The following is a 26,358-nucleotide window of genomic DNA, read 5'->3' as shown; positions in this document are numbered from 1 at the left end:
TATGGCGATCATGAGCAAATTTTCAAAGGGGGTAAAAGATGGCTTGGAAGCAATTAAAGATACAGATAGAAGGAAATTAGTTTGAGGGTGCAAGACATGAGATGCCATCAGGATTAGAAACCGTACTGAAATCCACTGTTTGCAGATCTGACAGACCTGGGCTGAATTTAAATTTGAACAAGTCATAACTATTGATGGAAGAAATGGATACATGTAAGTGTTTTGATTAAAGGCAGTTTGTAAAATGTGCGCATAGGAATATTTCTCCGCCTTGATTTTAAAATCTTCATCCTTATTTTCAATTCGCTCCATTACCATGCCCTGCTACAATGTCTGCAATAGCCTGAATATCTTTGCCCCTCTAATGCTGACCTCTCAACCACCCCTGATTTTAATCTTTCCACATCGGAGAAAGTTCCATCCCTTTCTAAATAGCTCTGCCTCTCTTACCTCCTTTCAGATTAAAACCTACCTTTTTGACCAAGCTTTTGATCATTGGCCGTAATAGTTCCTTGTGTGGCTCAGTGTAATATCGTTTGTTAACAGTCCCGTTTTACTACTTTACTAAATAATTACAAGCTGTCGTTGTGTAGTGTACACATGAATATGGATCTGCACATTAGGTGGCTCCTGCTAGAGTCTTCGATTTTTGGACTTTTATGCCTGGTCTCAGATGTAGTTTCTGATGAACTGGTGTGGGAAGTCATAAGGAGTTGGGGAAATGTCAAAGTCCCAGAAGAAAGGTCTTGGAAAGAAGGGGGCAAGCGAAGGTCCATCGGCGAGTCCAGCAGGAGGAAAGATGGCTGGGTCGTCAGGTGGGGCCTCTCCCATTACGGGTGAGACTCTAACTGAGGTGGTGTGGGTGGAGTTTGAAAGGCTGTTCGCCAAATATCTAGAGATGCTTCTGAGGGAGATGATGGCTTAGCTTAAAGATGGGTGGAGGAGGTGATTGCCCCGATAAAGGGTGCATTGATGAAGACGTCAGTCGAGGTGCGGGAGAAAGGAGAGAAGATGAAGGCGGTGGAAGAGACACTGTCACAACACAGCGACCAGTTCACCTCAATGGATGAGGAGCTGCGGAGAGTGACGGAGGTCACTAAAGGGCTCAGAGCCAAGGTGAAGGACCTGGAAAACTGGTCAAGGAGGCAAAACCTCAGGATTGTGGGTCTGCCCGAGGGGGTGGAGGGCCCCGAACCAACCGAGTATCTTGCGAACATGTACGCCAAGATGATGGGGGAGGGGGAAGAGCACTGCCTCTGAGCTAGACAGGGTGCATCGGTCACTCCGGCCAAAGCATAAAACAAATGAACTACCAAGGACAGTCATAGTCTGCTTCCACAGCTACCACGTGAAGGAGAAGGTTTTGATCTGGGCAAAGCGGAGGTGGGATGTGAAGTGGGAGGGCGTTGATGTACGCACATACCGAGATCTGATGGCGGAGTTGGCGAGAAGGCGGGCGTCCTTTGGATGTGTGATGGTGGCACTGGACGGCAGCGGAGTGAGATTCGGAGTGGCCTACCCGGTGAAGCTGAGAGTGACTCACAATTCAATGGATTTTATTTTGAGACTGCGGAGGCGTTCGTTAAGGCTGAAGGACTCAGACTGAGGTGAGAGTTGGAATTTTGGTGTGAACTGTGAATGCTTTTCTTATTGAGTTTCTTTCTTGGATTGTTTTTTTCTTGTGTCTCCTAATTGGGGGGGGGGGGGTGTGGTTTACATGTGTTCTTGTTTCTCCTCATGGGTGTGTTTTTTCTCTTGGTTTGGGGGATGTGGGTTTCTAGCATGAGGCGCCGCCGAGGATCGGATGGGGATGAGGGGGAGTGAGGTCTGGCAGGGGTCACCTTTGCGCTAGCAAACAAAGGTTGACTAGTGAACGGGAGCGTGGCGGGGGGGGGGGGGGGGGGGGTGGGGGGGGGTGGGGGTGCTCTGGTCATTGGAGCCTGGTCGAGCAGGTTTTGATGTACCTGGGATATGAATGGTGGGGGGAGGGAATCAATATTAGGTGAGGTGTTTGCAAGGGGAAGCGGCTGGGGGGATTCTGGGAGGGGTGCGGCCTGGGCTGGATGGCGGAGGGGTGGGGGTTAGAAATCCTTGGTCTGAATAGTGACGTGGAACATGAGGGGGTTAGGGGAACCGATGAAGAGAGCAAGAGATTTTGCTAATTTGAAGAGTTTAAAAGTTGATGTGGTGATGCTGCAAGAAACCTATCTGAGAGTGAAGGGCCAGATGAGGCTTGGGAAGAGTTGATGAGCCAGGTGTTTCTTCAGTTCATTCAGGGTTTGACAGTCGTGGGGTGGTGATTTTGGTGGGCAAGTGCGTGAGGTTCCAGGTGGAAAAGATGGTGACCGATCAGGGGGCAGGTACGTGATTGTAACGGGTGCCCTGGAGGAGAGGTTGGTGGTGTTGGTAAATATATATGCCCTCAATTGGGATCACGCAAGGTCCTGTGAAGAGAGCATTGGCTGCCATTCCGAATCTGGATACCCATGAATTTATTTTGGGGGCGTGGTGATTGGAACACAGTGCTGGAGCCGAGGGTTGGACAGGTCCCAGCTGTGCTCACTGACCCCATCTGGGGAGGTGAGGGGGGAGCGAAGGCGTTGGCTGGGCTCACGAGGGAGATGGAGGTTGACCCGTGGAGATCTTTACGCCCGAAGGATCGAGAGTATTCTTTTTCCTCCCCAGTGCACAAGGTGTTCTCAAGGATCGGCTTTTTTGAGATGGGGGAAGGCTGTTGGCTGGAGTTAAGGCAGAGTAGTCAACATTGTGATCTTGGATAACGTTTCGCACTGGATGGATGTGGTATTGGATGAGGGAACGGTCCAGAAGCCGGGATGGAGAATGGATGTGGGATTTTGGCAGATCGAAGGTTCTCTGACAAGATGGGGAAGGTGATTGAGGAGTATTTGGGGTTCAATTGCATGGGGGTGGTCTCGTCGTCGGTGGTTTGGAAGGCACTGAAGGTAATAGTGAGAGGGGAGGTGATCTCGTTTAAGGCTAGGGTAGAATGGGGATGAGAGAGAAGAACGCCAACGGTTGTTAGAAGAGATTTTGGATGGGAGGTATGTGGGGGACCTGGGTCGGGGGCTCCTGGCAAAAAGGAAGGAGTTGCAGACGAGGTTTGACCTGCTGTCCATGGGGAAAGTCGTGCGTCAGTTGAGAAGGGTGAGGGGGGAGCTGTTATAGTACGGGGAGAAAGCAGGTCGTATGTTACTGGGTCTGCTTCGCAGACAAGCTGCGGCGAGGTGGATAGTTCGGGATAAGGCGGGGGAGTTGGTGGTGGCTCCAGAGCAGATTCACAAGCTGTTTGAGGAGTTTTATAGGGACTTGTATAAGTTGGACCCACCGGGGCCGGATGGGTTCTCGGTTGAATTTTATAAAGGTTTAAGGATAAGCTGGCTCCTTTGTTGTGGAAATGTTCAAGGACGTGACGGTCGGGGATCTTGCTGAAAACGATGGGGGAAGAGCTCCATTTTGTTGCTTAAGAGGGATAAGGACCGGTGGAGTGTGGGTTATACAGGTCCATCTCTCTGATGAATGTGGACGCCAAGATATTGTCAAAGGTGTTGTGGTTAAGGTTGGAGGTATGCCTTCAGAGGGTGATTGGGGAGGATCAGACAGGGCTCGTTAAGGGCAGACCGTTATCATCCAACGTGAGGGGGCTGCTGAATGTGGTGCTTTCTCCGGCAGAGGGAAGGGAGTTGGAGGTGGTGGTGCCATTGGATGCAGAGAAGGCGTTTGATCAGATGGAGTTATTTGTTGGCGTTGTTAGAGAAATTTGTGACTGAGCTGATGTTTGTGGAATGGGAGCAGTTAATGGTGTGTGGGCGTACTAATGCTATGAATTCAGGGTGTTTTGCATTGCACCAGGGAACGAGGCAGGGATGCCCCATGTCCCCCCTTCTGTTTGCATTGGCTATAGAGCCCTTGGCCATTGCGCTGAGGAGGTCAAGGATGTGGAAGGGGATAGTGAGGGGACGGGGTGCAGCATACGGTGTCCTTGTATACGGTGACTTGTTATATATTTCGGAGCCGGGCTCTTAGATGGGGCACATAATGGTTTTGCTTCAAAGATTTGGGATGTTCTCTGAGTATAAGCTAAATTCGGGAAAAGTGATTACGTTGTGGTTTTTCTCTCCAGGGGTGGGAGCTGGGGTGGGGGTGCTGGCAGCATCTCACTGTAGGTGGCCCGGAATTGGGCAGGTCCTCGGAGTTCAATTTCACTAGATTGGTGATGACGGTGGATTTGTTGAGGTGGGCTAATCCTCTGCTGTTGGCGGGCCTGGTACAGACAGTGAAGATGAATATTTTACCCTGATTTTTGTTTCTGTTTCAGTGCCGGCCTGTCTTTTTGCCAAAGGTGTTTTTCAAGGGGGTGGATAGGCTTATTTCTTTGTTTGTCTGGGCGGGGAAGGTAGCCAGGATAAGGAAGATGGTACTGCAGAAGGACGGCAGCCTGAGGGATTAGGCCCCCCGAATTTGATGTATTATTATATGTATTATTGCCTTTGACAAGGTTCCTCATAGCAGACTGGTACAAAAGGTGAAGTCACACGGGATCAGTGGTGAGGTTGTAAGATGGATATAGAACTGGCTCAGTCACAGAAGACGAAGGGTAGCAGCGGAAGGGTGTTTTTCTGAATGGAAGATTGTGACTAGTGGTGTTCCACATGGATCAGTGTTTGGGCCTCTGTTGTTTGTGGTGTACATAAATGATTTGGAGGAAAATGTAGCCGGTTTGATTAGTAAGTTCACGGATGACACCAAGGTTGGTGAAGTGGCAGATAGTGTTGAGGATTGTCAGAAGATACAGCAGGACATAGATAGGTTGGAGACTTGGGCAGAGAAATGGAAAATGGAGTTTAATCCGGACGAATGTGAGATAATGCATTTTGGTAGGTCTAACAAAGGGAAATATACGGTAGCATGGTAGCACAAGTGCCAGGGTTCCAGGTTCGATTCCCGGCTGGGTCACTGTCTGTGCGGAGTCTGCACGTTCTCTCTGTGTCTGCGTGGGCTTCCTCCGGGTTCTCGGGTTTCCTCCCACAGTCCAAAGATGTGCAGGTTAGGTTGATTGGCCCTGATCAATTGCCCTTAGTGACCAAAAAGGTTAGGAGGGGTTATTGGGTTATGGTGTAAGGGTGGAAGTGAGGGCTTAAATGGGTCAATGCAGACTCGATGGGCCGAATGGCCGCCTTCTGCACATATGATCTATGTTATTAATGGTAAAACTCTTAAGAATATAGAAAGTCAGATAGATCTGGGCGTGCAGATCCACAGATCTTTGAAGGTAGCAACACAAGTGGACAAGGTAGTCAAGAAAGCACACGGAATGCTTGCCTTCATTGGGCGGGGCATCAAGTATAAAAACTCGCAAGTCATGCTACAGTTGTATAGAACCTTGGTACGGCCACACTTGGAATATTGCGCACAATTCTGGTCGCCACACTACCAGAAGGATGTGGACGCTTTGGAGAGGGTGCAGAGGAGGTTTACCAGGATGTTGCCTGGTCTGGAGGGTGTTCGCTATGTGGAGAGGCTGAATAGACTCAGACTGTTTTCATTAGAAAGGCGGAGGTTGAGGGGTGACCTGATAGACGTCTACAAGATTATGAGGGGCATGGATAGAGTGGATGGGCAGGCACTCTTTCCCAGGGTGGAGGGGTCAGTCACCAGGGAGCATAGGTTTAAGGTCCATGGGGCAAAGTTTAGAGGAGATGTGTGAGGCAGGTTTTTAACGCAGAGGGTGGTGAGTGTCTGGAACGCATTGCCAGGGGAAGTTGTGGAACCAGATACATTAACGGCATTCAGAAGGCATCTTGACAAACATATGGGTAGGATGGGTATGGAGGGATACAGCCCAAGGAAGTGCTGAGGGTTTTGGCAAAGGTTGGCATCATGACCAGTACAGGTTTCGAGGGCCGAAGGGCCTGTTCCTGTTCTGTATTGTTCTTCCATTACTGGGCGTCGAATGCAGAGAAGTTTAATGGATGGAATGGGGAGGTGGGGGTTTTGTGGGTGATGATGGAGGCAGGCTCATATAGGGGGTCGGGGTTGTGGGCGCTGGCAATGGCGCTGCTCCCGATGCTGAACGTTTGGAGTCAGTTTCGGCAATATGTTAGGTTGGGAGCGTGGTCAGGGGGATGCCAATCGGGGAAATCACTGGTTTGAGCTGGGGAGAGTGGATGCGAGGTTCTGGGGATGGGAAGAGAAGGGAATTAGGGAGATAAAGGATTTGTTTCTAGGAGGGTGGTTTGTGAGCTTGGAGCAACTTAATGAGAAGTTTGGGTTGGCGCGGAGAAAGAGTTTCTGGTACATGCAGGTACAGGACTTTGTGAGGAAGACTTTCCTGATAACATCTGCCTCGTCGTTGCTGGAGGCGGTGCTATCGACGGAGGTGGGTGTTGGAGAGGGGGACTGTCTGGGCGATTTTAAGGGAGGGTTTTGGAGGAGGATACAGGTGTCTATGGAAAGGGTTCGGGGTAAGGATGAGCTGGGGGCGGGGCTGAAGGAGGGATTGTGGTGTGAGGTGCTGCGGAGGATAAATGCTTCAAATTTGTATGTGAGGCTGGGTCTGATACAGCTTGAAGGCATCGTACTGGGCGTACTTGACAAAGTCAAGGATGAGCTGGCTGTTTGATGGGGTGGAGGATGTCCACGACTGATGTGAGAGGGCCCTGCAAACCATGTTTTGGTCTTGCTCGAAGCTGGATAGGTTTTGGAAAGTGGTTTTCAGCACCATTTGGGGGGTTTTGCATGACCATGTGGAACCCGGTCCCCTGGAAGCCATATTCGGGGTGTCGGACCGTCCCGAGTTGCAGGAGGGAGCTGATATTTTAGCTTTCGCCTCGTTGATTGCTCGCATTTTTTGCATTTTGGAGAGTTGTTTACCATTGACAGCTGAGGGTGGAGCAGGGGGGCAAGGGAGGGATGGGGGGTGGGGGCTTTAATGTGTTGAGTGGGTTTTCACATTTATAAATTGTAAAAATGTTGAAAATTTGGAAGAAAAATACTTGGGGGAAAAAAAAAGAATATATTGGGCCTCAGAGTTGGATTGTCACTCCGTACCAAGTTAGTGACCTGGAAATCCAGCTTTTTCTTTGTCGCTCGACCTTCCAACTTGGGTTGGGGGTGGCCGGTAGATGAGTTGTTGGGGGGGGGGGGGGGGGGGGGGTCGGTCGTTTGTTGGGGGATTGGTGCCGGGCAATCATTGGAGGGGGAAATGGGTGATTGGTGATGGGGTGTCGGGTGTTCAGGGGAGTCTGTTGGAGGGAGTGCGGTTGGGAGGGGGAAGGTTAGAAGTGGCTTTAATTCTTCTAACATTTTCTGTGTGACTACTGCAAGACAGTTGGAACCATCATGAGTTTGCAATTTTCATTGAGCAATTGCCTTGCAATGAAAAGTGCAATCAATGGAAGTTTCAATTTGCCAGGCAATCCTTACCTGAGGTCTTCTGGTTGGAGGGCAGGTGGTGTTGCCCAGTTATGACTCCCGGAAGCTCGGAGGTTACAGACCAATATTGTATTGTGTTTAAAATCTAATCTTGGTCTAGGAAATTTGTGTTTCACTCATTCTAATCAGCATATTCTCAAATAGTTATCCTGCACCTGTTCAATTATATGCACTATGCATCAGTAGATCGGATAACATTATTCCTTTAGAATGATTAATGATTCTTTACAAATTATTTCCAGCATTGAAAATACACTGTAGTCGATCTTCTCCCGATAATTCTCTTATCATAACTTTGTAATTTTCCATTTGATGTATATTGTCCTGTTGATTAGTTGTTTTTGTTTTCTGACATGTCTGCAATGCACTAATGCCATCAGATAGTTATTTCCAGTCCTTGCAAAATCAATTTATTTTATGACTGTAAGGATGTTTACAATTTACATTAACGATTTGGACTTTGGCGTCACAAATACAATTTTTAACTTTCCCGATGACACTAAATTTTGGGGGGGGGCGGGAGATGTGCAGGTGGTGAGTTAATACTGAGGAGTCAGTCATTTACAGTACAGAAGAAGACCATTCCGCCCATTGAGTCCATGCCACCAATCCAGTCAGTTTGCAACAAATTACAGGAGGACATTCATATACCTTCAGAATGAGCAAATAATTGGCAAACGAAGTTCAGCATTGATAAATGTGAGATAGTACATTTTGGTAGGAAGAGTAGGGTGATCAATTATTACTTGGAGGATGCAAGTCTGGTTGGGGTAGAGGAACAAAGGAATACTGGAGTGCAATACACCAATCACTAAAAGATTTCTAACAGGTTAGCAAGATCAAAACAAAAAGCAAACTAAGCATGAGGCTTAATTTCTAGAGGGACAGAATTGAAAAGTAAGGAAATTATCCTAAACCGTGAGTTTTATTTAGACTATGCTTAATGTACTGGGTGCAGTCAAAGAAAAAAAAAGTGCAACTCAGGAACAGGCCCTTCGGCCCTCCAAGCCTGCGCCGACCATGCTGCCCGTCTAATCTAAAATCTTCTACACTTCCGGGGTCCGTATCCCTCTATTCCCACCCTATTCATGTATTTGTCCTGGTTCTTCTCTTCTTAGCCTTTACATTTCTTATCGGAGCATAGGCCACTGATGAAATTCTCTCCATCTAATCCTGTATTGGGCCAAACTCCCCAGTTGTTGCCATGAATAGCCCTTGGTTCAGTTCTGGTTGCAACATTGTAAAGGAGAATTAAAGGCAATGGAAGGGGTGCAGAGGTTATTTACAAGGGTGAAAGCAGAGATGCATGAGAAACATATCAAGAAAAGATTGTCGGACTTCCGAGGGGACATGGAATGAGAGGTCGCTCATTTGGTAGCTCCCGCACGTGGTGGATCTTTTAGACCTTTACCTCTGACTTATGGGGGATTTGATTGGTGAAAGTGGAGGCTGGTGAGGTAGAGGAAAAGAATTCCCCACCAGTTAATGGATTTGTGGACGAGAAGTGGTCTGCTAAGGAGAGGTCGTTGGGCAAAGAAGGGAGTGGAGCCAGCAGCACAGGAAAATATGGTGGAGGCTCAAGGACTGGGATTGCGGGCCCTGTGGTCAATGGAGCAGCTGGTGAACTTCCTCAAGGAGAGCTTTGCTAAGCAAACTCAAGAATACCTGGACCCGATTAAGACGGGGATTGCTCGGGTACAGCATAGACTGGAAGCCCAGGGCAGGCAATCCAGAAGGTGGAAGAGGCGGCGGCTGCGCACGAGGACCAGCTAACCGCATTGTCGGCAGAGATAGGGCTGATGAGGGACTACCAGAAAAGGCTGCAAGAGAAGGTGGAGGATCTGGAGAATAGGTCACGCAGGCAGAACCCAAGGATCGTTGGCCTCCCAGAGGACTGTGAAGGATCAGATGCAGGGGCACACGTGGCCTGTATGTTCGAGAAGGGTGCCCCCCAACCAAGCTGATCACGTGGAATGGGAGAGGGTTGAACGGGCCGGTCAAGAGGGCTTGCATGTTTGTGCATTTGAAGAGGTTGAAGGTGGATGTGGCAGTATTACAGGAGACACACCTGAGGGTAGTAGATCAGACTAGGCTGAGGAAGGGTTGGGTTGGGAACCAGGTATTCCATTCGGGGCTAGATACTAAAACTAGGGGGGGGGGGGTTGCGATCTTGATCAATAAATGGGTTTCATTTGAGGTAGGGACCATAGTGGCGGACTCAGGGCGGGGGGGAAGTATAGGTATTTTATGGTAAGTGGGAAGCTGGAGGGGATGCAGGTGGTTTTAGTGAATATTTAGGCACCAAACGGGAACGACGCAGAGTTAATAAGGTGGGTGTTGGGGAGGATTCTGGACCTGGACTCGCATAGCTTGGTCATGGGAGGGGACTTTAATACAGTCATTGATCCGAGGTTGGATCGGTTGAGTTCAAGGACAGGGAGGGTGCCAGCCGTGGCGAAGGAGCTAAAGGGGTTTATGGAACCGATGGAGGGGGGGGGGAGGGTAGATCCGTGGAGGTTTGGACGGCCAACAGTGAAGGAGTTTTCTTTTTTCTCCCATGTTCACCAAGCGTGTTCCCGGATTGATTTTTTTCGTTTTCATCAATGCAGGGGTGGTAGATGCCGAGTATTCGGCGATTGTTGTGTCAGACCACACCCCACACTGGGTGGATTTACGGCTGAGCAAGGAGGGGGGGTCAGCGCCCGCAATGGAGATTGGATGTAGGACTATTAGCGGATGAGGGGGTGTGTGAGCGGGTGAGGGAGGCCATCCAGAATTATTTGGAGATAAATGATATGGGAGAATTTTTGGCAGCAACGGTGTGGGAAGCACTGAAGGTGGTGGTTCGGGCGTAGCTAATTTCGATACGGGCTCATAGGGAAAAGGTGGAGCAGGCAGAGATGGATAGGCAGGTTAGGGAGATATTCCAGGTGGTAGAAGATATTCTGAAGCCCCGGAGGCGGGGCTGTTGAAGAAGTGGCAGATGCTGCAGATGGAGTTTGGTCTGATATCCACAGGGAAGCCAGTGGGGCAGTTGAGGAAAGTGAGGGGGGCGGTATATGAGTATGATGAGAAGCTAGCAGGATGTTAGCACCAGCTTAGGAAAGGGAAGCGGCCAGGGAGATAGGAAGAGTGAAGGACAGAGGGGGAAATACGGTCTTAGACCCAGCGGGGGTGTTCAAGGAGTTTTATAGTTGGCTGTACGAGTCGGAACTCCCAGCTGGGGGGGGGAGGGGATGAGGCAGCTTTTGGAAGGATTGAAGTTTCTGATGGTGGAAGAAGGGTTGGTGGAGGGGTTGGGAGCCCCGATCGGGATTGTAGAAGTGGCAAAGGGATTGGAGGCCATGCAGTCGGGTTCTTCCCCAACAATGTCACAGGCTTCGATCTCATTGATCCTGAAGCGGGCGAAGGACCCAGAGCAATGTGGGTCATAGAGACCAATCTCCTTATTAAATGTCGATGCCAAAATTCTAGCCTCGAGGATAGAGGATTGTGTTCCGAGGGTGATAGGGGAAGATCAGACTGGGTTTGTCAAATGCAGGCAGCTAACGGCCAATGTTAGAAGGCTCCTGAATGTGATCATGATGCCCTCTGGGGTGGCGGAGGGGTTGGATGGAGGAGGAGGGTGTAGGAGGGGGTGATGGTCACGATGGACACGGAGAAGGCCTTCGACCGGGTGGAATGAAATTATTTGTGGGAGGTCCTGGGACGGTTTTGGTTTGGGCAGGGCTTCATTGACTTGGTTTGGTTTCTGTACCAGGCACCGGTGGCGAGTGTGCGGACGAACCGGGTGAGTTCGGACGACTTTAGACTGCCCCGGGAGACGAGGCAAGTATGTCTCCCTCTCCCCACTGTTGTTTGCCTTGGCTATAGAGCCATTGGCGATGGTGCTGAGAGCATCAAAGGACTAGAAGGGGCTAACTCCTATATATTGTTGACCCGTTAGGGGGGGGATGGAGGGGATTATGCGGATCTTAGGGGAATTTGACCGGTTCTCGGGGTACAAATTGAATATGGGTAAGAGTGAAGTTTTTGTGATTCAAGCGAAGGGGCATGAGAAGAGACTGGAGGAGTTGCTGTTTAAACTGGTAGGAGGGAGTTTTCGTTACTTGGGAGTTCAGGTGACACGGGGATGGGAGCAGCTACATAAATTAAATCTGGGCCGATTAGTGGAACAAATGAAGGAGGATTTCCAGAGGTAGGACATGCTCCTCCCGTTGTCACTGGCGGGGAGGGTACAGACCATAAAAATGACGGTTCTCCCGAGATTTTTGCTTGCTTTCCAGTGCCCTTGCATTTTTATACCAAAGGCCTTTTTTAAGCGGGTGAATAGGGTGATATCTGGGTTTGTGTGGGCTGGTAGGGTTTGTGTGGGCTGGTAGGAACTAGTAATGGGCGGCAAATATAGCCATGATTAGGAAATGGGTAGTAGAAAAGGGGGTCGGTGTGGGAGCGGGTGGAGGTGGCCTCATGTAAGGGCACGAGTTTGGGGACATTGGTAACGGCTCCTCTTCTGTTTTCACCGGCCCGGTACTCCACAAGCCCAGTGATTAAAAGCAAATTACTGATGATGCTGGAATCTGAAGACAAAGTGAAAATGCTGGAAAATCTCAGCAGGTCTGGCAGCATCTGTAGGAAGAGAAAAGAGCTAACGTTTCAAGTCCAGATGACCCTTTGTCAAAACCCAATGGTAGTGATGGCCCTGAGAGTTTAGGGGCAGCGGCGGAAGCATATGGGAGTAGAGGGAGCGTCGGTGTGGGCTCCAATTTGTGATAATCACTGGTTTGTACTGTGGAGGATGGATGAGGAGTTTCAGAGGTGGCAGAGAGCAAGGAATGAAATGCTGGCGGATCTGTTTATTGAGGGAAGCTTTCCCTGTTTGGAGGACCTGGAAGTGAAGTTTGAATTTCCGGGAGGGAATGGGTTTCGATGTCTTCAGGTAAAGGATTTTGTGCGAAGGCAGTTTTCGATTAGTGGAACAAATGAAGGGGGACCTCCGGAGGTGGGACATAGAACATAGAACAGTACAGCACAGAACAGGCCCTTCGGCCCTCAATGTTGTGCCAAGCCATGATCACCCCACTCAAACCCACGTATCCACCCTATACCCATAACCCCCCCCTTAACCTTACTTTTTTATTAGGACACTACGGGCAATTTAGCATGGCCAATCCACCTAACCCACACATCTTTGGACTGTGGGAGGAAACCGGAGCACCCGGAGGAAACCCACGCACACAGGGGGAGGACGTGCAGACTCCACACAGACAGTGACCCAGCCGGGAATCGAACCTGGGACCCTGGAGCTGTGAAGCATTTATGCTAACCACCATGCTACCCTGCTGCCCCATGCTCCCGTTGTCACTGGCAGGGAGGGTACAGACTGTAAATATGACTGTTCTCCTGAGATTTTTGTTTGCTTTCCAGTGCCCACCTATTTTTATACCAAAGGCCTTTCCGCTTCTATCAGGGATTACAGGTCAAGGTAGTTTCTAGAACGGGGATGGGGGAGAGGAAGGGAAGGTAGAACGGGGGTGGGCAGAGGAAGGGAAGGTATCGGAAATTTACAAAGAACTTATGGAGTGGGAGGAAATCCAGATAGGGGAGACAAAACGCAAATGGGAAGATGAGTTGGGAAAGGAGTTAGAGGCGGGTCTGTGGGAGGAGGCCCTGTGCAGAGTCAACATGTCCTCATCATGTGCCAGGCTTAGTCTGACACAATTCAAAGTGGTTCACCGGGCACACATGAAAGTGGCCCGGTTGAGCAAGTTTTTTGGGGTAGAGGACAGATGTGGACAATGTGCAGGAGGGCCCGCAAACCATGTCCACATGTTTTGGGCATATCCGAAGCTTGGAATCTGGCAGGGATTTGCCGATGTCATGTCCACGGTGCTAAAAACGAGGGTGGCGCCGAGTCCAGAGGTGGCGATCTTTGGAGTGTTGGAAGACCCGGGAGTCCAGGGGCGAGACAGGCTGGCGTTTTGGCCTTTGACTCCTTGGTAGCCCGGAGACTGATCTTACGATTGTGGAGGGACTCAAAGCCCCCCAATTCAGGGGTATGGGTTAGCGACATGGCTGGGTTTCTCAGACTTGAGAAAATTAAGTTCGCCTTGAGAGGATCAACATTGGGGTTTGTTTGGAGGTGGCAGCCTTTTGTCAACTTCTTTGGAGAAAACTAAACTATCAGCGATTCAAGAAGGGGGTCGGTTAAGGAGTAAGGGGGGTGGGGTGGGGGCGAGTTAGGCTATTTTTGTCTAGCTTGGAAAGAATCAGTGGGAGATGGAGGGGTGTGTTACGCACTGAACTATGTTTACATTTGTACTTGTATCTTTTGTTATTATAAAACCATAAATGCCTCAATAAAATGTTTGTTTAAAAAAAAAGAAAAGATTGACAAACTGGATCTCTTTTCTCGTGAACAAAAGGTGACCTCTTGGAGGCTTTCAAAACCATGAAAGGTTTTGCTGGAATGTATACAGAGCAAATATTTCCTCTTGTGAGGAAGAGCATAAATAGACGCCATCTACAGAAGATAGTCACCAATAAAACCAAAGGGAATTCAGAAAACTCTACTAAAAGAGTGATAGGAATATGGAAGAATATGGAACTCACTATCACAGAGATTGGTTGAAGAGAAGCATATTTGCATTTTAGGGGAAGCTAGACAAACATATGAGGGAGAAGGAAATGAATGGCTATAATAAATAGGAATAGACAGTAGATTTAGATGAGAAAGGTGGAGGCTTGAGTGGGGCATGAACACTGGCATGGACTGCTTAGGCCGAAGGCCTGTTTCTGCGCCTTATAGTCCTTCTGTGCCCTATATTCTATGAAGAATATTAGTGCGAGCAATATGTATTTTCTACATTGCATATTTTTAAATTTGCAATATGTTTTTTTTAACCTGTTAAATTTTCACTGCTTTATTCAAGATGTGCAAATGTGTTGTTTAGTTTGTGGGCAAAAAACTGTAATCGGGTTCATTTTAATAATAGAATCAGAGTAATTCACCTTCCTTTTCCTTACAAGGAGCTGCCTTTTTAATAGTATATGTACTTAAACCGGCATCTGTGCTTTTGCCACATGCGGTTTCAATGCAGGAATGATCTGAGCCTAGTTGTTGTAGCGCCATCAGTATCTGCCTGCATTAATTGAATTTCATGTGCATGGAATGTCAAGGCTGTAAAATGTGCATTTGAGTCAAAAATTTGAATAGTAACTGAACTATTTAATCATATGAAAAGAGTACGAACACAAGCAGGATGCAACACATTTAAAATGGTTTGATGTTGAATCAGTATTGATGCAATTGCAAAAGTCTCCACGATTTTGAAGATGTATTGTTGGCTTCAGACCAGTATTATCACATTTTAAAATACTTATTCAAGACTTTTATTCCAGAACAAAGTTAGTTACTGGATAAGGATAGAGAAGGAATTGGTGAAGGTAATTAATAGGGTGACGCAGTGGTTAGCACTGTTGCCTCACAGCGCCAGAGACTCGGATTCAATACCGGCCTTGGGTGGCTGTGTAGAGTTTGCATTTTCTCCCCGTGTTTGCGTGGGTTTCCTCCTGGTGCTCCGGTTTCCTCCCACAGTCCAAAGAAGTGCAGGTTAGATGGATTGGCCATGCTAAGTTGAGCTGTGTAGGTTAGGTGAGGTTGTGGGGATAGAGCTGGGGAGTTGGACTTGGTAGGGTTCTCTTTTAGAAGATCGGTGCAGACTCAATGGGCTGAATGGCCTCCTGCGCTGGAGGGGTTCTGTGTTGTATGTAGTTTAAAAAGTCAATTATGGTAAAATCTTCTCCTCTGTTTTCCTTTGTTACAGATCAGTTAAATAGATTTGCAGGGTTTGGTGTTGGTCTTGCAAGGTACAGTATTTATGCTTTTATTCAAACTGACAAGAGCTTATGTTCGGGGCTACTGCTCCATAAACCAAACATTGTGCTTCATTTAAATTAACTAAGGATGTTTATATCTTTAAAAAAAACACATTTAGCGGCAGCAGGGTGGTGCAATGGTTAGCACTGCTGCCTCGGCCGGCCCTGGATCACTGTCCATGTGGAATTTGCACATTCTCCCCGTGTCTGCGTGGGTCTCAGCCCCACAACCCAAAGGTGTGCAGGGTAGGTGAATTGGCCACTCTAAGGTGCCCCTTAATTGGGGAAAAAGAATCGGGCACTTAAATATTGTCTGCTTGATGTCAGTCTTCTGATGAGAGGTATGCAAGAGAAAGCCGACTGTTTTTAAAAGTCTGTGATTGGAAATAGATTTAAAATATTGAGGTGTGCACTACCAAATGCATAAAACTAAAGTGAATTAACTGAAAAAGTAAAAATATAAAGCCATATTAAATTTAAATTAACTTTTTATCATTTCAGTGAAAAATGTTAGCTCTCGGGTCTATAGTTATTGTTCTTCGTTAAAGTACTCATCTGGAATGATTAATTTTCAAGTAAGGAAATTATAACAATACTGTGTAACATAATTTGGATTAAATTTGAACAGTATTTAAATATAAATGATCATGTTTAATTTCTTAGCTTTTGCCTGGACTAGTCTGTCAGAACATCATTGAAATGTTTTCTGTGCTCAGTATTTTTGTCTAATTCTACTTTTTTCATTTAAAGTCTCTTCACAGAAAATGTATTGGCTCATCCCTGTATTGTTTTTCGGCGACAATGTCAGGTATGAAATTTTGATGAGTGGAGGATTCATTTTTTAAAAATATATTTTATTCCAAACATAACAAATTACACATCCATCCAAAAACAGCTAAAGTACAAACAGCTTATCAATTTCCCCCTTTTACACCCCCCCTTAATGATGACAAACAAATCTTTAAACACAGATATAACAGCCTCCATCTCATACAAAATCCCTCCTCTCTGACCCTCGAAGAACAAACTTAATTTTCTCCAATTGCAGGAGTTCCCCCATGTCCCCCAGCCATGCTGACACCTTCAGTGGTGGTATCGACCTCCACCCTAGCAGAATTTGCCCCCCCCCCCCCCCCATATTCATGTAACGTACATGTATTTTAAAGTACAAAAAGGTTTTTATACCAAGGCACTTGATGCGGTGAGTTTTGAGGACCTGCTTCAAGTACCCTACTGCAGCTAGAAGTTTTGGGTCATTGATAGATCTGTACTTTGTTAATATATTAATGTGTCGTCGCACTATATATTAATCGACAGAACATGAGACTGAGCTTCTTGGGTGAAGTAAAGTATAGCTGTATTTGTGTCAGTTTTAAAGTCTACTGATCAAGTCAAATTTTATGTGAGTACAGAATCTAGAAAGTTTATATATCCAACTCAAATACAGATGGCTGAGTTGAATTCAAAATACAATTCAGTTTGTGGTAATATCTTCAGATCAAAATGCACAAAAATGAAACGAAAGGAAATAGCAGTTTGCAAAGAAAGGATTGGTTTCAACGGTTAGGTTAAAGATGATTTTGGAGAGAGCAAAAAAGGTTCTCTCCTGGTCTCATAAGAAAATCATAATCTTTAAGGTTCTGTCCCCTTTCTGACTGTGATTGGGTTAAAATAATTATTCATCTAATTCGACCGATATGTCTGTCTATCAAGTTTTAAGAAATAATGTGGCATGGGAGAATTTCTATGTTTCCATAATATGGTGTGGTCAAACCACCTGTTTCCCACCATGTTTTCTAGAACTGGGATTTTCTTTGCCCAGTAATGATAACAATGAGTTTACTCTGCAACATAGCCTTGTAGTGTATGGTCAGTTTTCAAACTAACTTCCTTATCTGATCTTTTCCCATGCTCTCATCCTTTTCTGCTGTCATGGCTAAAATATGATTTTTAATAGTATAATGTCACTAAATCATTTCTTCCTTTAAACTTTTATTACCTATAAGAAAAGTAGATTTCTATCAGTCATTCTTTATACAGTTGCTAAATGTTGTCACTAGAGTATTGCAAAATTGTTCAAAGTATACGATCAGTTTTCTGATGTATTTGACGATATCATTTGGAGGGATCTGTACATACTCTGACCTCTGCAATGCTTAAAAGCTAAGGGACACCACCTGGGTATGGCTCTGAATCCTCAAGATCAGGAATTTCTAAGTTTGATTCCCAGTTCATGCCAAATTAGATGACCGTAACCGAGTTAACAATAGGTGTACTGCAGCCTATCTCACAGCCTTCCCACTCTCGGGAAGTGTAATAAAACCAATGCTTCCCACGTCTGATTGCTGCCAAATGATTCATTCTTCAGGATGCCTGTTATGATTAGCAAAGACCTGTTATCTAGATTCTCAATTAAAGAAAGGTCACTTTGGCAAAGTATTAGTGGCTGTTTGTTGCATGAAATGTTTCTGCACTTTGACATCAGCAGAGCAAGAAATTTGGAAATGATTTTTTCTAACACCTATCAAAATGCCCCAAAGTGATTTGCACAATGAAAACCTGTGAAGTGCCTTCGGCCATCTTGTTACATTTGATTTGATTTATTGTCGCGTGTACCAAAGTACAGTGAAAAGTATTTTTCTGCGGCCGAGGGAACGTACACAGTACGTATACAGTAGACAAAAGAATAATCAACAGAGACCATTGACAAATGGTACATTGACAAACGGTGATTGGTTACAGAGCGGAACAAGGGGCCAAACAAAGCAAATTCCATGAACAAGAGCAGCATAGGGCGTCGTGAATAGTGTTCTTACAGGGAACAGATCAGTCCGAAGGGCCAGGGAGTCTTGTAGCTGTGGGGAAGAAGCTGTTCCTATGTCTGGATGTGCGGGTCTTCAGACATCTGCACCGTCTGCCTGTTGGAAGGGTCTGGAAGAAGGCAATGCCTGGGTGGGAGGGGTCTCTGACAATGATGTCTGCCTTCCTGAGGCAGCGAGAGGTGTATACAGAATCAATGTGGGGGTTCCAAGCTTGTGTGATGTGTTGGGCTGAGTTCACCACACTGCAGTTTCTTGCGATCTTGGACTGAGCAGTTGCCATACCACGCTGTGATGCAACCGGATAGGATGCTCTCTATGACATCTGTAGAAGTTTGTGAGAGTTGTGCAGACGTGCCAAATTTCTTTAGCTTCCGGAGGAAGAAGGGACGTTGTTGGGCTTTCTTGACTGTTGCATCAACATGATTGAACCAGGACAGACTGTTGGTGATGGTGACCCCCAGGAACTTAAAGCTATCGACCATCTCCACTTCGGAGTCATTGATGCAAACTAGGGTGTGTGTCGTGCTACGCTTCCTGAAGTCGATGATCAGTTCCTTGGTCTTTCCAACATTTAGAGAGAGGTTGTTTTCGGTATACCATGCAACCAGGTGATTTATCTCCCTCCTGTAGGCTGATTCGTCGTATCATCCGCAAGCTTATAGATTGAGTTGGAGTTAAATCTTGCCACACAATCATGTGTGTGTAGGGAGTACAGTAGAGGACTGAGCACGCATCCTTGCGGGGCTCCGGTGTTGTGGACTATTGTGGAGGAGGTACTGTTGCCTATCCTGACAGATTGTGGTCTGTTGGTGAGGAAGTCGATCCAGCTGCACAGGGAGGGGTCAAGTCCGAGATTGTGGAGTTCGGTTATCAGTCTTGTCTGGATATAGGTGTTGACGACGGAGCTGTAGTCGATGAACATCAGTCTTACATAGGTGTCCTTGTGGTCGAGGTGTTCGAGTGTTGATTGTAGAGCCAGGGAGATGGCGTCTGCTGTGGACCGGTTGCAGTGATAGGCAAACTGCAGTGGATCGAGACCGTCTGGGAGGCTGGCAGTGATCCGTCTCATAACTAGCCGCTCGAAGCATTTCATGATAACAGACATCAGGGCCACCGGTTGGTAGTCGTTGAGGCTGGCTACCTTGTTCTTCTTTGGTACTGGTATTATGGTGGTCTTCTTGAAGGAGGTGGGGGAGTGAGGTGTTGAAGATATCTGCGAATAAACTCGCCAGCTGGTCTGTGCAGGCCCTGAGTGCTCACCCAGGGACTTCGCAGGGCCCGTCGCTCTCTGCGGATTCACTTTCAAGAAGGCAGCTCTTACCTCCTGAGGCTGTAATAGTGGGTATGGGTGTGTCCAGGGCTGTTGGGGTGGGTGGCACTGATACATTGGCTGACTGCTCAAAGCGGGCATAGAACTTGTTCAGATCATCGGGTAGGGATGCTCCAGCCCCAGATATTCCGCCTGACCTTGCATTGTGGGTTAGTGTCGTTGGCCTGGGACTCCAGTTTAATGTGGCATTGTCTTTTTGCATCCCTGATGGCTTTCCCTGCGTCGTACCTGGATTTCATATATAGGTCAGGGTCGTCAGACTTGAACGTCCCCATCCGGAACTGTAGCAGGGAGTGAACCCTTTGGTTGAGCCAGGGTTTCCGATTGGGGAATACCCGTATTGTCGTCTTTGGTACACCGTCCTCGACGCACTGATGAAGTCTGTGACAGTGGTTGCGCACTTGTCCAGGTTAGCTGCCACGGCCTTGAATATGGACCAGTTCACAGTCTCCAAGCAATTGTGGAGGATGTCCTCAGATTCCTCGGACCAGCACTGCACAGTTTTCTTGACTGGCTCAGCACGTTTGAGTTGCTGTTTGTAAGCAGGAAGTAGGAGTACCAACTTGTGGTCGGATTTGCCAAAGTGTGGTCGGGGAATGGAGCAGTAGGCTCCTTTGATGCTCGTGTAGCAGTGGTCCAGGGTGTTTGCACCTCTCTCTGGTGGAGCAGGAGATATGTTGATGGAGTTTGGGTGGGACCTTCCTGAGGACCTTGGCCTGGTTGAAGTCTCCAGCCGCGATTGTCAGGGCTTCGGGGTGATTTGTTTCTTGGTTGTTGATGGTGGAATGTAGTTTTTCAAGTGCTTTCTTCACTCCATCTGGGGTGGGATGTAGACTGATGTGATGAGTACAGAGGTGAATTCATGTGGGAGGTAGAAGGGGCAACACTTCACGGTTAGGTATTCTAGGTCTGGGGAGCAATGAAACCCTCGGGTCTCCCGTTAAAAGCAGCAAATAGTGTAATTTGTTGTTACAAAATCAAAATGATTCTCCAACTGCTTTTTCATGTTATTTTAACTTCTTTTAGACTCTCTATTGATTTATTTTGCTTCTAATTTTTTACTTGTAAATATCGTCAATTCTTAAATCTTGAAATTACTTTGAGGCTCTTTTAATATTGAGACCTGGGGCAAACCAAAAAGCAGGCTAAAGTCGACATGGTGGTTAGTCGTGAGATTGTGTATTATAAAGGCAGTGAATTTATAATATTGTTGAATGATGCAGCACAAATGGAGGCCATTTGGCCATCATGCCTGTGCTGGCTCTTTGTTTCAGCTATTGCATTAATTCCGCTCTTGCTTTTTTCCAAGAGCATTGTAAATGTTTTCATATCAAATATATATCCAATTCTCTTCTGAATGCTACTATTGTATCTGCCACTCCCATCTTTTCAGGAAATGCATTCTAGATCTCAACAACTTGCTGTAATTTCTTTTTAAATTCTCATATTTCTGCTTTTATTTGCCAATCACCTTTGGTTAGATTCTAATAAGTCTCCACTGCATCCTCTCCAAGGCCTGGACACCTTTTCTGAAGTGTGAGGTTCAAAGTTGAACACAATGGACAGACTTTTTGATCAGTGTTGGAGGCAACTCGCAGGTCTGGAAAATTGACCTTGAAGAGCTAGTTTGCTGGCATGTTCCCACCTTCAGACCATTTTAAATGTTCCCACTTTCAGCCATTTTAAAAACCATGGATTTTGGTGAAAAATAAAACCCCTACAGGGGATGTTAAGGGTTAAGGGCATTGGTGAAATGCTGACTGTAATTTTTAGTTGAGAGGGTCGGGGGGAAGGGGGAAATGCGATTCCTGAGTAATACATCGTGGCGGCCTATCCACAGCAGACTTGGGGAAACCAGTGCTGCAAAGAACTTTTTATTCCCCCCAATTCCCATGGCTGTGTCTGTTGGATGACCGTACCTGGGGGTCACATCGGCAGCTCCCAACTCTGATGGTGGGACTGCCAAACACTCTGGGCCACAGGTCTCCTATTGGCTCTTCAGCCATGGGTATCCTTATTCCATCCTCAGCAAGCATGCATCATGGCCACTGATTGGTCAGCTGTTTAAAAGTCATGTTGGGCCTCAGGCACCAGCATGATTGGAGGTTGGGATCTGAAAAGGGTACCATTATTGGGGTCCCATCCCCAAAACAAAAATGCTGCCCAATATTCTAGCTGAGGATTAAGTAGTGTTCTATAAAGGTTCCTTGCTTTTGTACACTCTTGACCATAAGACATAGGAGCAGAGGAGTAGAACATTCAGCCCTGGCATTCAATGAGATCATGACTGATCTGATATGATCCTCAGTTCCACTATCTCCATAATCCCTTACTGATTAAAAATCTGTCTATCTCAGGGACTTCCGGTGGCGGCCATGGAGTGAGTGGTCGTACATCCTCGAGGTGGAACTATTTGATCCTTTTGGGATTTTAAAAATAAATTTAGAATACTCAATTCTTTTTTTTTTCCACTTAAGGGGCAATTTAGCATGACCAATCCACCTGTCTGCATATCTTTGGGTTGTGGGGCTGAGACCCACGCAGACACGGGAAGAATGTTCAAACTCCACACGGACAGTGACCCAGGCCGGGATCGAACCTGGGACCTCAGTGCTATGAGGTAGCAGTTCTAACCACTGTGCCACCGTGCTGCCCTCTATTTGGTCCTTTTCACCTGATTATAGGCAGTGTTTGCTGGTGCAAAGTACATGAACAGTGAGAGATAGAAATTCTCTTCTGGTAGGGCCCGTTTATTGTTATCAAATGAGGAGTGCAATGATCAAGGGGCAGCAGCCTGGCAGGGAGGACTTTCGAAGTGCGACAGAGGGAAAGATGACGGAGAGCTATAATAATAATAATCGCTTATTGTCACATAGGGCATTGTTGCCTGCCCAGTAGTCTACTGAGCAATTGATGGAGTTTCTGTGTGCCACGTTCCAACAGCAGAAGCAAGAGGCCTGTGAGGACCTGGTTAAGGTGGCAATTAAGTGAATGGAGCAAAGACTGGAGGCACAGAAATTGGTGCACCAGAAGGCGGAGGAGTCAGTGGTGGATCATGAGGACCAGCTGGCCTCTTGGAGGGCGAGATGGTGCTCCTGGCGGAGGGCCAGAAGGGGTTTGTAGACTTGGTTTGGCTGTTGTATAAGATGCCTACGGCGAGTGTTTGGACTAACAAGGTCAGCTTGGAGTATTTTAGGTTGCATCAGGGGATGAGGCAGGGATGTCCACCCTCCCCGCTGCTCTTTATCCTAGCGATTGAGCCGCTGGCAATGGCGATTAGGGTCTCAAGGGGGTGGAGGAGTATTGAGCAGGGGGATGGGAGGGTGGAGTATGATATCCTGCAGTATTTTTCTGACCTGGTTGGGAGCTTCGACAGGATCATGGAGATTTTGGGGGAGTTTAGCCACTTTTTGGGGTATAAGCTCGACATGGGGAAAAAGCGAGATACCCCTAATTAATGCCCAGGGACAGGGGAGGAGTTAGGGGAGGCTGCCGCTTCGGCTGGTAGGGCCGAGTTTTCGTTATCTCGGGGTACAAATTACGCGGTATTGGGCCCAGCTTCATAAATTGAATAAGGGGATCAGGGGTTATGGGGAGAAGGCAGGAGAATGGAGATGAGAAAATATCAGCCATGATTGAATGGCGGAGCAGATTCGATGGGCCGAGTGGCCTAGTTCTGCTCCTATGTCTTATGGCACGGTTTGTGGAACGAATGAAGGCAGATTTTGAGGTGGGATTGGCTGGTGGGGTCCACATAGTAAAGATTTTTTTTAAATGTTTTTATTTAAGTTTTTGACTTGATACACTAACCATTCGATAACGATAACTGTGCTGGTTACAATGTACATGTTATTTTCCTCTGTGCTGATCTCACCCCCCACCCCGCCTTCATTCGTTGTTTCAGGGTCCCTTCCTGCGCCCTTCACTGTACAATGGGCAGTCATCTGCTATGTACATGTGGTTGGTGCCCCACCCCTGAACCACGTTTTGACATTTTCACCCGCCCCCTCCGGCTCTATTGGCTGTTGGCTTAGAACAGGTCCTGGAACAAGTTGGTAAATGGCCTTGATGCTTTGTGGAGGCCATCCCCAACCCTTGGATGGTGCACTTGATCTTTTCCAGGTGGGGAAATTTTGGTTGGTCTGCCAGCCACTCTGCAGCTGATTGCCAGCTAAACAGGATTCTCTGGTGGACGATTAGAGAAGCAAAGGCAAACGCGTCGGCCCTCTTCCCCATGAGTAGTTCTGGCTGATCCGATTCCGCGAAGATTGCTACTCTTGGGCACGGCTCCAGCCTCATCCCAGTAATCTTGGACATTGCCTCGAAGAAAGCTGGTCAGGACCTGACCAGTCTGTCGCATGCCCAGAACATGTGGGTGTGGTTGGCCGGGCCTTCCTGACACAGTTAAGATGCCGGTGTTGCTGAAGTTTTTGTTTGTGTTTCAGAACCTCTCGTTCTTTGTGCCCAAATTTTTTTTTTAGGAAGGTTAATGGGATGACTTGGAGATTTATGTGGGCGGATAAGGCTCCGCGGGCTTGGAGGGTATTCTTGGAGAGGGATCAGCACCAGGGGGAATGGATGGTGGTATAGCATTGCCGAACTTGCAAAACTATTATCAGGCAGCACATATTGCAATGGTTAGGAAATGGGCATTGGAGGAGCGGTTGGTGTGGGGGTGGATGGAGTCGGCCTCGTGTAAAGGAACCAGTTTGAGGGCACTATTACTGGCACCTTTCCATTCTCACCGGCCAGATACTCCACGAGCCCGGTGATAGTATCAGAATTGAAATTGTGGAACCAATGTCGGCAACATTTTAGAATGGAAGATATGTCCATGTGGATGCCGATTTGTGACAATCTTGGTTTGCCCGGCGGACTTGGATGCGAGGTTCCGAGGATGGCGGCAGGTGGGGATAAAATATTTTGGGGATTTGTTTGTTGCAGACTAGGAGGAGCAGCTGGAGGGGACATACAAGTTGCCGAAGGGGAATTGGTTCAGATATCTGCAATTTAAGGACTTTATGAGGAGGGAGATGGCTTTGTTTCCAGTACTGCCACACTCGTCGCAGAAAAACTCCTGTCTGAGGCGGAAATAGGTGAGGGCAAGGTCTTGGACATATATGAAAATGAAAATCGCTTATTGTCACAAGTAGGCTTCAAATAAAGTTACTGTGAAAAGCCCCTAGTTGCCACATTCCAGCGCCTGTTCAGGGAGGCTGGTACGGGAATTGAACCGTGCTGCTGGCCTGCCTTGGTCTGCTTTGAAGGCCAGCTCTTTAGCCCTGTGCCCCTATATATGGGGAGTTGTTGAAGAGGGATAGAGCCCCTGTGGAGGAGGTTAGGCGGAAGAGCTGGGTGGGGCTTTGGGCTGGAGTGAGACTTTGCAGAGGGTTATTCCATCCTCGTTGTGCGCAAGACTAAGTCTCATCCAGTTCCAAGTGGTAAATAGGGCCCACATGCGGTGTCCAGGGTGAGTTGGTTCTTTCTAGGGATAGAGGATAAGTGTTGGCGACGTGTGAGGAGGCCAGCGAACCCTGTCCACATGTTTTGGGTGTGCCCGAGGTTTGGGGGGGGTTTAGACAGGATTTGCAGATATAATGTCAAAGTATTTGGGGTAACAGTAGCTCCGAGCCCGGAGGTGGCAATATTTGGAGTGTTAGATGATCCGGGAGTGCAGATAGGGAGAGAGGTCGATGTGTTGGCCTTTATCTCCCTGATATCCAGGAAAATTATTTTGTTATGTTGGCGGAACCCAGAGCCATCGAGTGCAGGTGTATGGGTGAGCGATGTGGAAGAATTTCTGCATTTAGAGAAAATCAAGTTTGCCATCAGAGATGCAGTGGAGGGGTTCTCCTCAAGGTGGAAGCTGTTCATCGACTTCTTTAAGGGGTATTGAGTTGTGGGTGGGGTGGGGGTTTCTTTTTCTGTTTGGACTGGGTGTCTAGGTTAAAAGCTAAAAAAAAGGGCGGCAGTTGCTGGAGTGGCAGCAGGTAGAGTGGGGGGTGGGGAGATTTTTTAGGGGTATGTAAGGATGTTGTGGCTATTTGCTATTGCCCGGTTGTTTTTTGTTTTATCTTCTTTGTTATGCATATATTTGAAAATGCCTCCAATAAACTATTTTTCAAAAAAAAATCTGTCTCAGCCTTGAACATACTTAACAACCCAGCGTCTACAGCTCTCAACAATAAAGAATTCCACAGATTCACTACCCACAGATAAGAAATTCCTCCTCATCTCTGTCTTAAATGGGCGACCCCTTGCTCTGAGAGTATGTCCTCTGGTCCGACACTCTTCCACCAAGGGAAACAATCAGCGTCTACTGTCAATCCCCTTGAGGATCCAGAATCTAAATAAAGTCACCTCGTTCTTCTAAAGTCCAATATGTACAGGCCTAACCTACTTAACCTCTCATAAGAAAATCCCTCCATACCTGGGATCAACCTAGTGAACCTTCCCTGGACTGCCTCCAATACCAGTATATCTTTCCTAAGATAAGGGGATCAAAACTGTTCACATTATTCCAGATATGGTCTGATTAGTGCCTTGTAGAGTTCCAGGAAGACTTCTCTATTTTTATACTCCATTCTCTTTGATACAAAGGCCAACATTCAATTTGCCTTCCTGTTGTCTGCTGAGCTTGCATTTTACGTGTGATTTTACGCCGACTCACTTAACCTGTCTATATCCCCCTGTTAATAAAGCTAATGAAGGGCAGGACGGTGGTGCTGTGGTTAGCACTGTGGCTTCACAGCACCGAGGTCCCAGTTTTGATCCTGGCTCTGGGTCACTGTCCGTATGGAGTTTGAACATTCTTCCCGTGTTTGCGTGGGTTTCGCCCCCACAACACAAAAAAAGATGCGCAGGTTAGGTGGATTC

At 47.3% G+C, this 26,358-nt stretch overlaps 1 protein-coding gene across 1 annotated transcript in view; it reads left to right on the top strand.

Moving 5' to 3' along the window:
* Window positions 1-26,358, top strand: part of slc25a46 (solute carrier family 25 member 46) — a 56,901-nt gene that overhangs the window by 8,283 nt on the left and 22,260 nt on the right. Inside the window, exons 2-3 of the mRNA XM_038805122.1 lie at window positions 15,279-15,321; window positions 16,081-16,138. Coding sequence (XP_038661050.1) covers window positions 15,279-15,321; window positions 16,081-16,138 — 101 coding nt within the window. The remainder of the gene's footprint in view (window positions 1-15,278; window positions 15,322-16,080; window positions 16,139-26,358) is intronic.

This window comes from Scyliorhinus canicula, chromosome 8, assembly GCF_902713615.1.
Source record: "Scyliorhinus canicula chromosome 8, sScyCan1.1, whole genome shotgun sequence".
Lineage (NCBI taxonomy): Eukaryota > Metazoa > Chordata > Chondrichthyes > Carcharhiniformes > Scyliorhinidae > Scyliorhinus > Scyliorhinus canicula.
The sequence above is the reverse complement of the archived record's forward strand: the minus strand, read 5'-3'. Positions and strand labels throughout refer to the sequence as shown.